The 16,068-nt window shown below is 37.8% G+C and overlaps 1 protein-coding gene across 2 annotated transcripts in view; it reads right to left on the bottom strand.

The window, feature by feature from the left end:
- Positions 1-16,068, bottom strand: part of LOC122567430 (hemicentin-2-like) — a 211,163-nt gene that overhangs the window by 157,955 nt on the left and 37,140 nt on the right. The window contains exon 1 of one of the 2 annotated variants that reach the window (XM_043725918.1): positions 8,613-10,884. The exons of the other annotated variant lie outside the window; for it this stretch is intronic. Within the exon in view, the coding sequence (XP_043581853.1) occupies positions 8,613-8,721 (109 nt within the window). The 5' untranslated portion in view covers positions 8,722-10,884. Of the gene's footprint in view, positions 1-8,612; positions 10,885-16,068 lie in introns of those variants that run through there. 2 annotated transcript variants of the gene reach the window in all.

Genomic DNA, 16,068 nt, shown 5'->3' with positions numbered 1-16,068 from the left:
AAAATACGTTAAGTTTGTCCCGAAGTTTGCATGCAAAAAGCCCAATTCGGACAAAGGGAGAATAATTCCATAGGTGACATTTTTTGCTATACCATTTGACGATCGATCAAAATTAGTCTCATGGATGTTACGTGAGAACAGCTTTTAGATTTGGTGAATGATGCAGCGACATTCCGCGGCGTGGTATCGTCTTTCACGCGACACGACGGAGGGCAACGTGTTCTTTCCCCGTTAAGAGGGCAGGAAAGCGTAATTCGTGACAAGAGACGTTGCAGCGGTATGCCCCGTTTCTACGAGCACATTCAAATTAAGAGCTCTCTAGATGGGACGCACGCCGTTCAATAAACAGAACACGCCATGTCACTTGACCGCCCACTCGCGTTTTACACTACAGGAATAGCGTACTATTTTCACAAAAACCTAGATCAAACGGTTCGTGCCGACCAAGTCGCGTATACACCGTCGATTCCGCTTTTATTTTCGGTTTTTCCGTATCGACCGGGAGATGCTGCGACGTTTAATCGCGGCTGTTAAAGCCAGCTTGGGTTCGAACGACGAACAGAAAAAAAAGAGGATAAAAATTCCTCGGAAAAATTCTCCGTCGTGTATTTCGTAACTCACGTGTAGGACGCGCGACGTGACCAACAACACGAACGATTCGCATTTCTGTTTTTCAACTATTGCTTCGTATGTGTTTCACGTGTGTTTCTATTAGCAGATATCATTAAACGGAAATGTATACGCCGAGTGCAACTAGCGTGTAAAGACCATATAAATAGTACTAATCTGTGCTTTCTGTATCACTGAAGTTATCGGTGTTCCCTAGCTATTGCGATAGAAGGTGTCAGTTAGTTAGACTCATAAGACTGTCGTATTTATTGAGAATATCTACGATGTTAACGATCTGTAGAGAATAATTATTGCAGAATAGGATTGCAATTACGATAAACTTGCAAATCTAGTTGCGGAGAATGCGTTAGTTAAAATTAGTCTATAAGCCTTTTAGAGGCAGATAAGAAAACTAAAAATCAAACAAAATTCGAGTCTTAAATCTTATAACTGACGTATATTTAAGTGGCATAACACCGAGAAACATGCATACGCATAATCGTTACCCTGATTTGTTAAAGCTAACAACTCCTTCCATTTTTTCTTATCATTCCCATAAATTATTAAAATAAATAAGATGCATAAAAAAGAAAGGAAAGAAAAACTCGCGTAACCACTTGTACGATTTAAAGTGACTACCAAGAGATATTTTCAAGAGTTTCCAAATATCCCAAACCACGTTCCATCAGACCTATCATAATCCAACGACAGAAGCCTAAACAAATCTGGAATGTCCACCTCGTTCTCAATCTGCCTCGATCGACGACGACGTTTAAACTCAACCTCTCAAATCTACCATCGTCAGATTTCGGATAAAAATGTCAGAAGCAGCGCGTGTTGCGGAAGTAGACGAAAAAGGCTGCGTCATTTATCGGGTACAAAGTTCGTGAGCAACGTTACTCGTGTTTCCATTAAGTCGTACAGGTCGGAAAGTGTGTACTTACGGAGGTGGACGGAGTGCAAATTATCGTTTGTCTTTCGTCGAGGATGTGCAAAAGGCTTCCGCCTTCCGCTGTTCATAAAATGACAAATGACCAGCCATTAGACCGATTTCGTGGTCATTCCGCGGTTCCTTCGCTCACGAGAGTCGCACGCAAAAAATTAATTACCATGAGCGTTCGGCCGCGCGATGCTGCAATTGCCATTTTCGAGTGTCATCGACTCTTTGACCAGTCACCAGGACGCACAGAATGCGCCGCTCTTATCCTTGTGAACGTGTTGGAGCGGAATTTATCACCCGGCCGGAGATCGTGCCGCGTTAATACGTTTGAAAACCATGACTGACTCCTCCTGATAAATAACGCATGTAAGTAGTGAAACGAATTTCTATAGATTGTCCGGTATGTGTGTGACCGAAAACAGGTATTAATTATCTGCACCTACCTGGAGTTCACGCTGTTTTCTAAATTGAATTACGTATCGTGCTGAGTTTTATTAAAAAACGTGTCATTTTTATATCGAATATCAGGCTGGTAGATACGAAGTGAAAGATTTTTATCAGATAAATGTTCCAAGCTTTTAACTTCCTCCACGAAATAAAATTAATAATAATTGTATGGATACGCAAGTATAAATAATTCGCTGACAAAATGTGTTCTTACTTTTTCTGCTAAGTCGAATACATAAAATTCGTTAGCTGTATATATAGATTTTCGTGACTGTCTGTATATCTATGTTCGAAATAAAGGTTTTCTGATAACGATACATTCTATTCGACTCTAGCACTGGAAATAAAGATGGAATGCCAGATATGAAATCCTCCGAGTTTTAATACTGCGATCATCAAAGTACTACTCGCACTTTTCACTGTTCGATCACGCTACGTACATACGAACGCATATAAAGGAAAAAAGAAACAGATGTAGCAAAAGGAGAAGCAAAACCATCTGCGCTTTTAATCCTCTATTTAGATCGTTCAAACCGTTAGTCAGCGGTAAAGGAACCACAGATACGTTTTCCCTCGGTGGTTTTCGACGTTAGATGGTCTTCAATGGAGGCGTTCAGGTGGCTGCGCCGCGGTTTTCCACGATACAGCGTCCTGCACGGAGATTTCTGTGCGTTTTACCACGCGGCAGTCGTGTAAAAGCTTGCGGATAAAAAAGGGGCACGTCTTTGAAAATCGCAGGCAAATATCATGCGGCGAAACTCGGTCGATGTGAAATGAGCGTTAATGGAAATGGATCGAAGAGCGACCTTTCCTCCTCGAACAAGCAAAGAGAAACTTCAACCAGTGATTGTCAGCCATTTACGACCTTTCCTTCGTATGGTCTCAATGTATCAGTTTTTTACGAGTTATGGATGGCGTAAAAATTAAAAAACAGTTACGACGTCATATGAAGGAGAGATCAGACAATATTTTGTAGCGTAGGTGATAAACCAGAGATAGCAAATGAATATGACGGTGAGTAGCTATTCGTACGTTCGTACAGATTCACTTTACTATGACGTAAATTGAAATAGCACGATGCATATATAATAGTAATTTTAAGCATAGAATTTTAAGCATCGATGAGATGATAAAGGAAGACTTCATTACCCACGTTAATTTTATTATTCATATTTTTGCAGAATAAAATTAGACATGACATTTAAATTTCCTCGTATCCTCTGATACTATGCAACAAATACATACAGAGATTACGTCCGAATATTAACGTAACTGTACTTTACTATTAAGATTGGATAGAATATAACATCATTATCAAGCAAACAAACGATTCGTGCTAATTTTCAGGCATATATTTTCTAAAAATGTTTGTTTATGTTACGAGAGTGTAATTCCGAATTACACTGCGTATCATCGGCTCGATCTTTACAAGACTCATAAATCTAAGACTAGTTATTTCCAGCTGTAAACTAGTTGCTTAGCTTACTTGTTGAATGACCACAAAACTAATCGAAATTTATTGAGAAATTAATCACGGCGCCACAATATCACAGAACTAGAATGTCGTCTAACGGTGCCTTGTCTATTCGCCGCGAAAACCTGTAAAATTTCTAGCCTTCGTTTTCTACGATTCCTGAATTTCGCTACTCGAATATCAAATGATCCGTAAAGTGATAAGATCAAGTTCAATGTGTACAGACTTGAAAGTCTGAACACTGTGAATCTTCGAATCTATTCGCGACATATTTTAGCCCGTCGCTAATAATCGCTGCAAAGGTTCGATCACCGTATCTGTTTGTTATTTTTCTCAATACGAATCAAAACAAATTATTCAATGTTTTGAAAAACCATATTGGATATCGCTGACGTCCTTCTGTACGTAAACCGTGTAAAAACTATTAATTAACACGACATACGAACGAAAAAGTTACTACGCGTTCTGTTTTTCATCCTTGCCAGCACCTGTTGAAACAAATATTCAACAAACCCGGCTGAACCACGGGGATAACATTCGATCACACACGGTCATAGCACAGTTTTGTAACTGCAACGCGATCGGCAATTGCAATCGCAATTAACCACTTTCGAATTCACTACGAAGCTTGTATTGTAGTATATTAATTCGCTTCGAGCAACGTTTGTTTCCCTATGCCGAGTTAAAATTGTATTTTTTCTTTCCACAATTCACAGAGTTTGTCCGATGATCCCTGAGATTCTATTGAAAAATGAATTCTCCCTAACCGTTTAACGCTGTAACCATAAAACGAAGAATTCAGAATGAACGACTGAAGAAAACAAATATTTTCTTATTACAAAGATTCTCTGTATGTTGGGTATTGGATACAAAGAATACTTAAGTTTGATTTTTTATAGAAACTGAATATTATTAAGCGCGTGAAGCGCAATAACATCTGAGATATGAAATCTATCTTACTATATTACATAGCTGGAATCCTATTCAAAAATTCCTTTATCCAACCAATTATACCTTCGTATCGATGCGAATACTAGATATTTCATCGTAATAATTGTCATTCAACGATAGCCGCTTGCAACGAATAATTAAATCATAAAAGTAACAATGGAAAAGAAAGAACGAAGACGAGAGGGAGAACGCAATGATTAAAGGGTTCGCGAAGGAAAGGGCCGTTTTAATAAATAGAGAACTTTTACAAGGAAGTTTGGGAAGTTGCGAAGTCGGTGCCACATTATTTTCCGTCTTACAGCCCAGAAAGCTGAACTTCGCTATTGAAATTCCAATTTTTTTCTGCCTCTCCTTTTCTCTCAGTGGACCGAGAATTTCTTTTCCTTTGTCATTTGACGATAAATTCAGAAGGGGCTTAGAGCAGCGGTTTAATTAAACTAGTTTAACTGTCATTCCGTTCCTTCGACTTAGCTTGTTCCACACTGTCCACTCAAATCGATAACGCGCGGCTTTCGTTCTACATTTTTATTACATCTACGTACGGATTGTAGGCTTTAATATTAATTTTCCGTGACAAAGGAGGGCCTACTCCATTACGTACGGGAAACGACCAAATATCCAGCTTTATTGGAAATTCTTATCCGACGTTGCGTCCTTCCACGAATAAAACATTCGAAATGAAACTATTCACTGTGATATTAACGCTTTAAATTACATTCGGTAATGAGAAATCGGTTAGCTGGTAGCTTCAGCAATTGCGTTAGATAAGAATACTATCAAAAGCTGGTCGCGTTTCAAATGTAATTTTTAGCTTCTTTATCAACTTAAAACCGTTCCATACGTTAAATGTTCGATCAACGTTCGCGATAGGTGGTAAAATCTAAGTTCAACGCGATCAGTTAAGGGTTCTGACATTTACGAGATCTCACAGCGTTTCAACGAGTAGAAAATTTATTTTGTCGCCTTCACCTCGATCACGAATAATTTCCCTATGAAAGAAGCGCGACCGCGAACCTGTCAGCAATTTCTGAGAAACGTTTTCTTAGTCTTCGTCATCTTGGAGGCTTCAACGTGGAACGCAGGAATTTACGCATATTCGTACACACGGATTACATAAAATGCATTTACATTTATCCTCGACTTGTCATTATCCATAGAAAATGGATATTAAATCAATGGCTATTTTTTACTCTCACGCAGAACACGCAATGAGAAATTTATTTCAATGGAAAATAGATACTATAAATGTTTCTCAATGGCACGCAATATCGTTTTGCAAAGCGGTGAATCTTGCTTTTACATAGCTGAACGTTTATGCTAAAATTCTACGTGTGATTTTTCGTTTTCGCTGAGTAAATATTACAAAGGCAGAGCTTGTACTCTGATAATTTTTTGAAAGCAATAATATCGCGGTTCTGATGGAAAGAAATCGATTTAAATAAAGAATTTTTCCTCTTAAAGATGGAAACATTTATTCTAAAGAATTACGAGGAAATAATAATTATGTATTTATTGGATTGTTTGGAAGGATCGATTTTTAAATAAACGAGGAGCTACGTATATTGTAAACAAGTAAAACGTCTTCTTTTACAATTTTTCTGTTATTTCTTGCACGATATGTTCTGAATTATTTGCAATTAATGCCTTGATCGATGGAAGGTAGCTTTTTAAAGGGCGTCTTTCAACTTATGGCCGAAGTTCTTGTCTTTAGAAAGAGGAAAAGACTTTCTGAAACATCGCGCATTTTCAGTGAGTCCCTTTCCCTTTAGAAGGAAGACAAGTATTAAATTTCAAAAATATACTCAATTTCTTTCATCTTCGAAATATTACAATTTCCATAAAAATTGACCAAATACAATAAAACTTCTTCTCCGAAAGATACGTGAATTTTCGTTTGTTTCGAAGTATTCGAAATATCGCTGATAAACTTCCCAGACAAGCCGATATACGAACTTGTAATTAAAATTTTAACGAGATATACGAACAGTAAAAGTATTTGACGTTGTAGTTGTACAATAGTTGCAAGCTTATCGAAATACAATATTCGATACACTGCAAGTATGTGTAGCTGTGTAGAAAAAAAAAAAACGGTAGAAAAAATGTTGTGGATGCAGTTATTGCTTTCTCGACGTAAACAAGGTTGAACGTTAAGAAAATGTATCTTCATTGTTTTCCATTACGTTTCGTTTAAAAGAGGGAATTTCATAGCATAATTAACGTCGATGTTCCTAAAATACCAACTGTTGAGGAAACTTTCAAGCTCCACAGACGGTGGCTTGCATTAACTACATAAATTATGCTCCTTTCGATGCCTGACATAACTCGATAATCAATATTGACTTCTGAATTAAGATTTCGTACAGCAACTTTGACGTAAGTATAATTCCGGAGGGATATCAGAATTTATCAGTGAAGGGAAGTTTATAATAACTGATATTCTAATAGAATATTATTAAAACGGAATATTAAATCGTAATACCTGCTCTAATTATTTTGATGATATATTCAGCTTATAAAAATATTTTGTTCCAACTATACAACAATATTAGTTTTAACGCTTTTATACGAGTTATACAAATTACACACGAAATATCATTTTTTTTTTTTTTTAATTTAGAAACGATAAAAACGAAATTGGTGAATTTGAAAGTCAAGCGATAAATTATCTCGTAGAGAAAGACAGACATTATAAAAATCGTTACCAAGAAAACTTTTCCACAAAGAGATTGACTTTACACGATGGTTCTTAGCCGATGGCCCGCAGGCCTCCGGAAGACCGTGAGATCCTCGCACACGCACCAAGTTATTACAATTTATTATTCGAATAAAAAATACTTTATCTGCATATTTATTTATTTATAATAACTTTTCTCTTTAAATTTGAAGGTTGTCGATGGCCAGTTGTTGAGTGTTTTAAATATACATATTTGGCACATTACGGATTCAAGTCTTGAGCTATGTCTTGAGGTTACGCGACAACAGAAAAGCTTGAGAATCGTTAGTCTAACATAGTCTAATAAAAAAAAAAAATTAAAATTGAGAAGAACATCGCAGGAACAAAATATTTCAAACACATTTTCTTCGATAAATCCAAAAACAATCGTTTAGTTTATACTTTTCTAATTTCGATATTTCGATGGCCATATTCTGCTAAACTTATCGATCATTAAAAATACAACGAAATACATGTACATACATATACATACTCGAAATCAAATCTGCAGAGTAATACAATTTCTCAAACGTGAAAGCTAAAGCGCAAAATGTCTGCTCACTGAAATGTCGAAACAAAAACAAAAGTGAACGGATGTTCATCTTTTTTATAACATGACTTCACTTTGAATAGCTATACCTGTGCCGTGTGTACGCACGTATACTTGTCTCTCGTTGCCCTTTGACCTTTCAAATTTCTCTTACAAACTTAATCAATTGATTCTCATACGACGTAATTCGAAAGCAAGGTGCTTAAGCTTATATCACAGTCCGAATAATACGTATCTTTTCCTTCGTCTGTTTCTTTTGTAATTTGGTTTCCAACTGTACAGTTAGTGTAACGATCGAATCATTATCTCTATGTATTTCTTTTTGCTTGGCTTAATGGTAATTTCTATAAGATGTCCCTTCATTCAGCGTAGAATGCAACAAGCTAAGTACGTATTCCTTATACGAATACTCAATGAGTTTACCCATTGACGATCAAAGTTGTATGAACGTAACATTTCACTCGTAATTCCTTTGTAGTAAACTTGAATCGTTAAATTCTATAAAATTCATATCCTATTTATGAAAAGGAATTTCGAGAATTCGTTCGATATTTTCTTCGTTACTAGATTCTATTAGATAGAGTTTATGAAAGAAGAAATTGAAGTATTCTATACAGCTACGACAAACTATATTTTTCGAATGTTAAAAATTCATTTTCTACCTTCGTGCTGTGCAACGGGCTTCTATAATACATGTTTTGTAAATTGACAAAACAATAATTTGCTTTAATAACGTTGCCTGAAATTTTACCTGTTATTTCGATACTTGAACCATGACGAGTTAAACATGAGACCTTTTTGTCGTCGTATTTGGCTTCGTACTTGGTCAAAAGTTGCCAAAAAATTTCGAGCAACGGAGACAAAGGCGTTGATTATCCTCCAGCGTGGTGGTATCAGATATAAATAATAATAACTGTGTACAACTTACTTGGCTTATCCAAATCAGATATCTCCAGCTGCGAGCACACCGTAGCAATCCCCAACACGAACACCGTGGTCGTAGTCGCGACACTCCACCGGCACCTCCACCACCACATTTTGTCTCCTTTTCGCGCACTCTTGGCACACACACCGTCGAACCAACACCCCGACCGATCTAGCCGCCCCCGCGTTCGCCGCCTTTTCAGCGGTTACCTAGTCTCACGATCGTCGTGAACCGGCACTAATTGCAGCTGCTGTTGCTGCTGCTGCGACCGGTGCAGTCGGTGTTCTCCTTCTTGTTGCCGATGTTGCCGCCACTGCTGCATTGCGCCGCCGTCGTCGACATCCTCTCAACGCCTTTCTGTCCTCCTCGACTCCTCGCTACACCCTCGACGATCACCACTTTTGTCACTCGATCGGAGATTTCAACTGTGATCAATGATTTCGTCGTCGACCATTTAATCGACGTACAACACACTACGAACCAAAGCTTCCCTCTGCTATCCCCGAGAGTCTTTTCTTCCCCGAGTCTTTCTTCCAACGACTCGACGAACCAATTGATCTTGTAACCTTCCCTTCGAGTACTCGTTCCAATTACGGTGGCGAGATCACCTTCCAAGGGAGTCTCAATTAATCCACTTGTAAGATAGTAACTGAACGAGAGGTGTTCGAACGTTGTGATGGTTTCTCGCGCGATTGTTAGCCAAGAAGTTTCCAGCAACTTTCTAACTGGTACTAAGTTCGTTGGATATCAGGCTGGGATAGCTGCATCGCAGAGTTGGCAGATTCTTCTTGAGAAAATTCGCTAGAAAATGTGTGCGGTCGGATTTCGATGGCAGTTAGAAGCGTTAGGTGAAACTTTGTGTCTTTCGATGTATTCACCGTAAAACGTGAACCATGTTAAATATTAATGTGACGCCAGGCTGAGTAATAAAATCTCCATAAAATTCTAAAACTTGTACGCACTTCCGAGAGACACGAGTATCGCTTCGAGTTTGTCGAATTACGGTCTAAGTTGAAGATCGATGTATGTATACACGCTATTGGCGTTAAATCTTCGATCGTCGAGCTTGATATACAAATTGAATCGTGAATTCGAAGAAATTGAAATTCGGCAGTAACGAAATCGATGAAATCGAGACACTGTGCGTAAAAATCGTGGAAAAGGCGGCAGTGTGATCTGTACCGAAGCACGTCAAGTATGAGACTGAAGGGACACGTTTGACTCGTTCTAACGTCCCTGAGAAATCGTACTGTGCTTGCACAAAACCATCCGCGTCCGATAGACTTCGATAGACTCTCTTGTCCTCGAATTGTAGCGTGGGTGGAGCTACGTCGAGCTTCTGGATATTTTTCGTATCGAATACGCAAGATTATTGCGAATAGAAAACAGCAAAAGTGCAGAACGACGATCACGAGTTCGTTCAAAATTCAAAGTTCGAATTGCCAGTTTCGCGAGAATTGGTCGACTTCGAAACGGGTCGCACTGAACCGCAAGTAACGCTCCGGACACGAGTCTAGTTTACTGCACCACTAGCTCCGAATGAACTCGTCGGTTTGCCCCTATCTCACGGCTCGTTACTCGCGTCGCTACTCGAGGGGCGCGTACACGGAAGGACATTCGCACAGCAGAGGCATCCACCCGGGATTCGTGCGGTCCTCGTAATTAAATCCCTGCGTATCGATATTAATCAGTCAACGAAATTGAGTCCGCGAACGTTACTAAGTTAATTACTCGGTCACCCGGCGTCCACGAGTATTGCAATCAGATTTATGAACCCGACTCTCCGCAAATTATTCCTCCAAACACGAAACTCCGTTTCTACTTTTATTTTATTTGATTTTCTTCTCTCCTCTTCCTCTTTTGTCTCGTACAGCGAATCAGATCTAAATGAATTTCCAGACTAGCTGTATTTTGCATTTACCGCAGCGTAAACACGTGTGTAAGTCTTCTTAACGATTGTTGCAGGAAGTCAGGCACCGTCGGCAGATTGTCTTCCGTACACAATACCATCACATTGTCCAACATATTCACTATGATCGATCATTTACATTTCTAAAAGGAAAGGACAAGATGCTTCGTGTCAGTCTGTCTTCGCCATCGGTCTTGTTGGACGGGTCATCGATCGAACGAGACAGATGAGAAACGTGACGGCACGCTGAAGCCGAGATCACGTTGTCTCGGCACGATTTTAATTCATAGATCACGCTATGCCACTGTGATCGTACTCGAATACGAGTTTACTACAAATCCCCCACGTGATAGAACCACGTCGAGTCCTGACCCGTGGCGGCTCGGTACTGAAACCATTGAATAGCGTGAAGGACCACCGCAAGCCGGTTCGGCTGCCTTCGCGGCTACTCGGTCGACTTCGGGCACGCTCGCGTTTCACGTTTCTGTCTCGCTCGTCAATCTGTCCTCGTCTCGGCTGGCGCTACGTCCATCTTTGCTTTTCTCTCTTGGTTTCCTACGGTCCGTTCGGTCGGATCGGGTCTTCTTCTCGCCTCTTCCTCGCGCGTTCTCCACCACGCACTACGCGTTGAGATCATTATGATTTAGTGGCGGCGGGGCTAATGAGCCGCCATCGTCATAATCGCCGCAATACAGGGCATGCAATATCTTCGAAGGATCGACAAGGTGACGCGAATTCGCGCCGGCTGAACGACAGCTTGTATATATGGAATTTGAACGGTGTTCTCGTTCGTTTTTAATAAAGCTGGTAATATACCGTTGCCGCGAGAACGTCTTCGAGAGCCGTGTTCCGACTAAATCATTTTCGAGACAGGTTTTTATTAGTAAAGGAACTAACGCCGAACGCGAGGTGTTGAAATTCTTGAAAATTGCCGCGTTACATAAGATCCGGGGCGAGCCGACCTCTTCGCTTATTCCACTCTAAACGCTTGCGAAATTAATATGTTTTATAGGTCGATGACGACCGTAATTCTCTCATCTCGCAATATCATGCGAATTGGTTAATATTCATGGTGTTTTGGAGTCAGATTGCTTTCGAGAATCTTCGACAAATCAGATTTTCTTCCATAAAATATTTATGCCGGCATACCGAGAAATACGGTTATGAGGATTTTAGGTGTTTCATCTGCGTTGCTTGTGTTTGTAATTTCTCTTCGAATACAGGATTTTTATTTATTAACTCCTTAACGCATATAAAATATCTATATGCGTACTATCGGATCTTTCCTCGTAATTGATTTAAAAAATCACGCGACTGCCATTCAATTTGTAATTTATTCAGATCGATCGATAAATCTTGTTACGATCTAGTACTACTATTCGTGTTTGTCTTTATAAACATGGAGTAGAGAATTATTAGTTTCCATTAATCTCTGTCAGTCTCCGCCAAGTCATTGTAAAGGCAAGATATTGTGCAGTGATGATACAGTGATATGACCCTTAGTTTCATTGTCAGTGATAATACAAATTCGCCATTATTTACACGTTTGTGCTGCTTCGGTACTTCTGTGTCTACCTGTATCTCTATACAAATTGTTTCTCGTTCCTTGACAACTGTTATTTCGAAATATGTACCTAACCGTATAGCTCTGCTATTTTCTTATCACTTGCCCTTTTTATGTAAAGATTAATCATCGTACTTTGAAGAAATTCCATTTACAATATACATCGATATGGATATTGTGTCATGCCTCTTTTGTAAAAGTCTTTGTATCTTTCGTCAGAAGGAAAGCTTGTTGCATCTTTTACGATCTCAAAGTCATTTAATCTTTCACGTTTGAACAAGTTATCGAAAGCTCGAAAATGTCCCAAAAGTAGAACGTTTTAATTTGGAATAACTAGAAAACACTTTTAATTTAGTACGTGTTAAGTAGATATTAGCGATACAATGAACTCAAGCGTAAGGCTCTGCGTCTAGTGAAATTCCTACTTCCTAAATTTACTGGATAGGCACTTCACTCGTTTGCGTTCTATAAAGGCGCTCCTCCTCTTTCTAAAATTCTCATTCATCATACAGTACTTTCCTGTAAAAAGACTCAGCCTCATATAGATATGCGTTCCTGCACGTACACGCGCCACTATCATCCAGGAGCTTCACTGTCTACACGCATTCTTAAAATTCATAGCTTTTATGCATCGCACATAGTTCCTAAAATCCTTCTATTCTTGAAACATATTAAATAATCAAATGATAAATCGTTGAATAAATTAATTGTCTATATGTATCGTAAGACATACATAATATAAAGAATTTTTAGAAACATACGAATGCAAGCAATATGTGTAAATTTGTAAAACTCACAGGAACATTGGAATAAACACATATTTAATCGTCGTCAAACAATCACATGTCTTAAGCAACTTACTAATGATAAAAAAGAAGTCTATAATCTATAACTTGTACCTTTTCAATTTACTAGTACTATTAATTAATCGATTTTCGTACAAGAGGATCTTACTCAATGACTTTTGTATTAAATCAACGTTCATAAAAGCTTCCACTATCGACTTTTGGTATCGAAGCTGCTTCAATCTTGAATACGATATGTGAATTAAAAGAAAGGGAACTTTCATTCGGAGGAATTTTGATTCGACCCAGACTTTCTACAACTTGACTGCGATCATAACGCATATTAAACGTATCAACTAGCTTTGTAACCGTGTGTATAATCATTACAAAGTACCTTTCATAAAATGGCTATGTTTCTAGGTATATGATACCCGTCCTTATGAACAGTGGTTACTTTAAGAGTTTCAATTCAAAATTACTTCACGCGAGCTCCTAATTTTATAACTCCGTGATAAGCATTATCGGCGAGAATCCGTTCGAAAATTAATGTGTTCGATACACAAAATACATTTCACCAGCGTGGCCGATGGTAACTTTAAATGCACCGTTTACAGATTTAAGCGCGGCCAAGTCGGAACGAGGTTAATGAGCATCACGAAACATATGTTTCGATTGGAACACTGAAGGTTTCAGAGGGGGTAGGACGCTTATTTGCGTCATAAACATGTTCATGAAAACTGATAGTTCGTGCATAGGTGGTGCACGCGCGAGATAACACCCCTCGAAACTTCATGACTACGAGAACTCTCTGCGATCACGATAAATTCCGGCTTTCGTGTTTCCGTCGCTATCGGGAATCGCCTGCAAATCACTTCCTAATCCTCATCGAGTAGGTATCTGCGAAGGTATCTTTCCCAAATCCCCTTTGAACGTTTGAGAACATTCCCGGCTTAGTTATGTGTATCGTTGTTTTCCTACCGTTCACGATCTGTAACGCTAGATAGGGTGAGATTTTTCCTTCTTGGAAATTCATGTGAAACTATTTCATCGCTGTTTGATAGCATTATTAAACCATTAAATGAGTATGCGTATAGTACGTTTCGCAGATGAATTATGAACAAAAAGATGTTTTATTTCTATAGGTAGAATAATAAAATGAGATATTACGTACACGTTAATTGGAAGATATTTGTTAAAATTAAAAAGATACGGTAGATATAAATTCTGGTTTGGACATTAAAAGATGAAAAGAGGATATCTAAACTGAAGAGCTGTCATATGAAAAAAAAAAAAAAATTAGGTGTTAGAGCGAAGCAAATTAGGTAGGAATTTTCTCCTTGCTTATTTTTGTGTTAATCGTCCCTGATGATTATTGCGGTCATTAGCGAGAAGGATTAATACTGTAATAGCATCTAAAATATCGCCTTGAACTCTTTCTCACTTTCTTAATAGTACAAGTTGTTGTAATTATCCGAGCATTATGTCCTCACTGACCAAAAAGCAGACTTATAAAAGCAAAAATTTCAAGAACAGATACATACAGGTAGTATTGTATACAAGATATTTCAAGCTACGTATATAAACTCAAATTATATATATATGTGATTTTGAATGAATTGATAAAACGTTATAAAGCTATTTATTTCGAATATTTTTGTATATTTTTTTACAATTAAAGAGAAATAATATATATAATTTAAAAAAGGGTAATAATATTAATTATGATATAAGAAATCAACAAACATACCTAGATGCATGTAGCAAAATCTATCATAGGATTTTCAGGACTTAAAACGACATTATAATTTACGATTAATTAAGCAATGACCTATCGAAAGAAGATTGATAGTTCAGTTTGTTAGTAGTGGAACAAATTGAACCGCGATATGTCTGTAACTGGCTAAAACGAGCCAGCCTCGATTAAGGTTTTATTGTAAGCATCGCACCTTAACCCTAAGGTTAAGTGAATATATCCTCAAGACATTTATCTCGAGAACAGGTTTTAATCTTTGAAAGACGTGAACAAATCATTGTAATTTTAAATCGTATTGCAACTTTGTACGATTCATGAAACGATTTCTTGCATGACAAATGGATAAACGACGAGTTTAATATCACGTATATAATTATATCAGTCTAATTACAACAATTTCAGTTTTCCATCGGCGCATAGACAACCGTAATCTACAAATAACTTCATCCACAATAGAAAACATATTTTCAATTTCTTACTGCTTTTCTTTTAATTTCCGTCACTTTATCCGAACTTTCACTTTAATTTTATTTCTATGGGTTTCTTCTTACCGACTAAGTCTCTGATAATGTGATAATGCTTTCTCGTATCGCGTGAATCGTATGCATCGTTAATTTAAGCGCATATCAGAATCAGAGAAATCTCGAACGACTTTAAATCTCAGTCACTGCAGTGAAAACTAATCGTGTGGCTCGCACGCTATCGAATTTAACGTACTTTTTAAAAAGTCTCGATGCCTGGCGAGATCGAATTGTAATCAGAGACTACGATCGATGTGTACCCGTGAGCAGATCAACGTGTCAGGATCAACAATAATTTATCTACATCGAGATAGCTGTACTGTGCGCGCGTTCTCTCACTTGCGTTTTTAATTTGCGAACTGAGGCCGGTGTTCAGTTTCAATTTCCCTTCAAATTGGAAAATTGTTTTCTCCTTGCTGGCGAGAAGCGGAGAATTACCATGAGTCACGAAATTATTGGCACCGACAGCGATAGAAAAATGAAAAATGGAAAATAAAATGATCATACCAGCAAGCTTTTACATCTTTTATTCGTTTGAAAACTGTTTCAAATAGAATTTGAGCCTCAAATAGGCTGTCGAAAGTATAAAATATAACATTGATTATATTTATAATTATTACGGTGTGAAAAAATTATAGTTGAATTATCGAGACGATTTCTGAAACTATAAACGATGGATTTAAATCTTCTAAAAGTTAAATTGAAGTAAAATTCTATGGAGATTTAAAATATTTTTTATTTACATCAAAATACGTATTCAAATCGGAAAGACATCTGGACAACAAATATTAATTTCATTACGTTCGAAATTTACAAAATAAGTTCCGATTGGTTTTACAGTAAAAAAAATTAAAAAAAAAACAAAGACAATAAAACAAACATATTTGAAAGGAAAAAGTTATCGAATGTTTGATCTTTCCTTCGGTG

The sequence above is a fragment of the Bombus pyrosoma genome, linkage group LG5 (assembly GCF_014825855.1).
Source record: "Bombus pyrosoma isolate SC7728 linkage group LG5, ASM1482585v1, whole genome shotgun sequence".
NCBI lineage: Eukaryota > Metazoa > Arthropoda > Insecta > Hymenoptera > Apidae > Bombus > Bombus pyrosoma.
The sequence above is the reverse complement of the archived record's forward strand: the minus strand, read 5'-3'. Positions and strand labels throughout refer to the sequence as shown.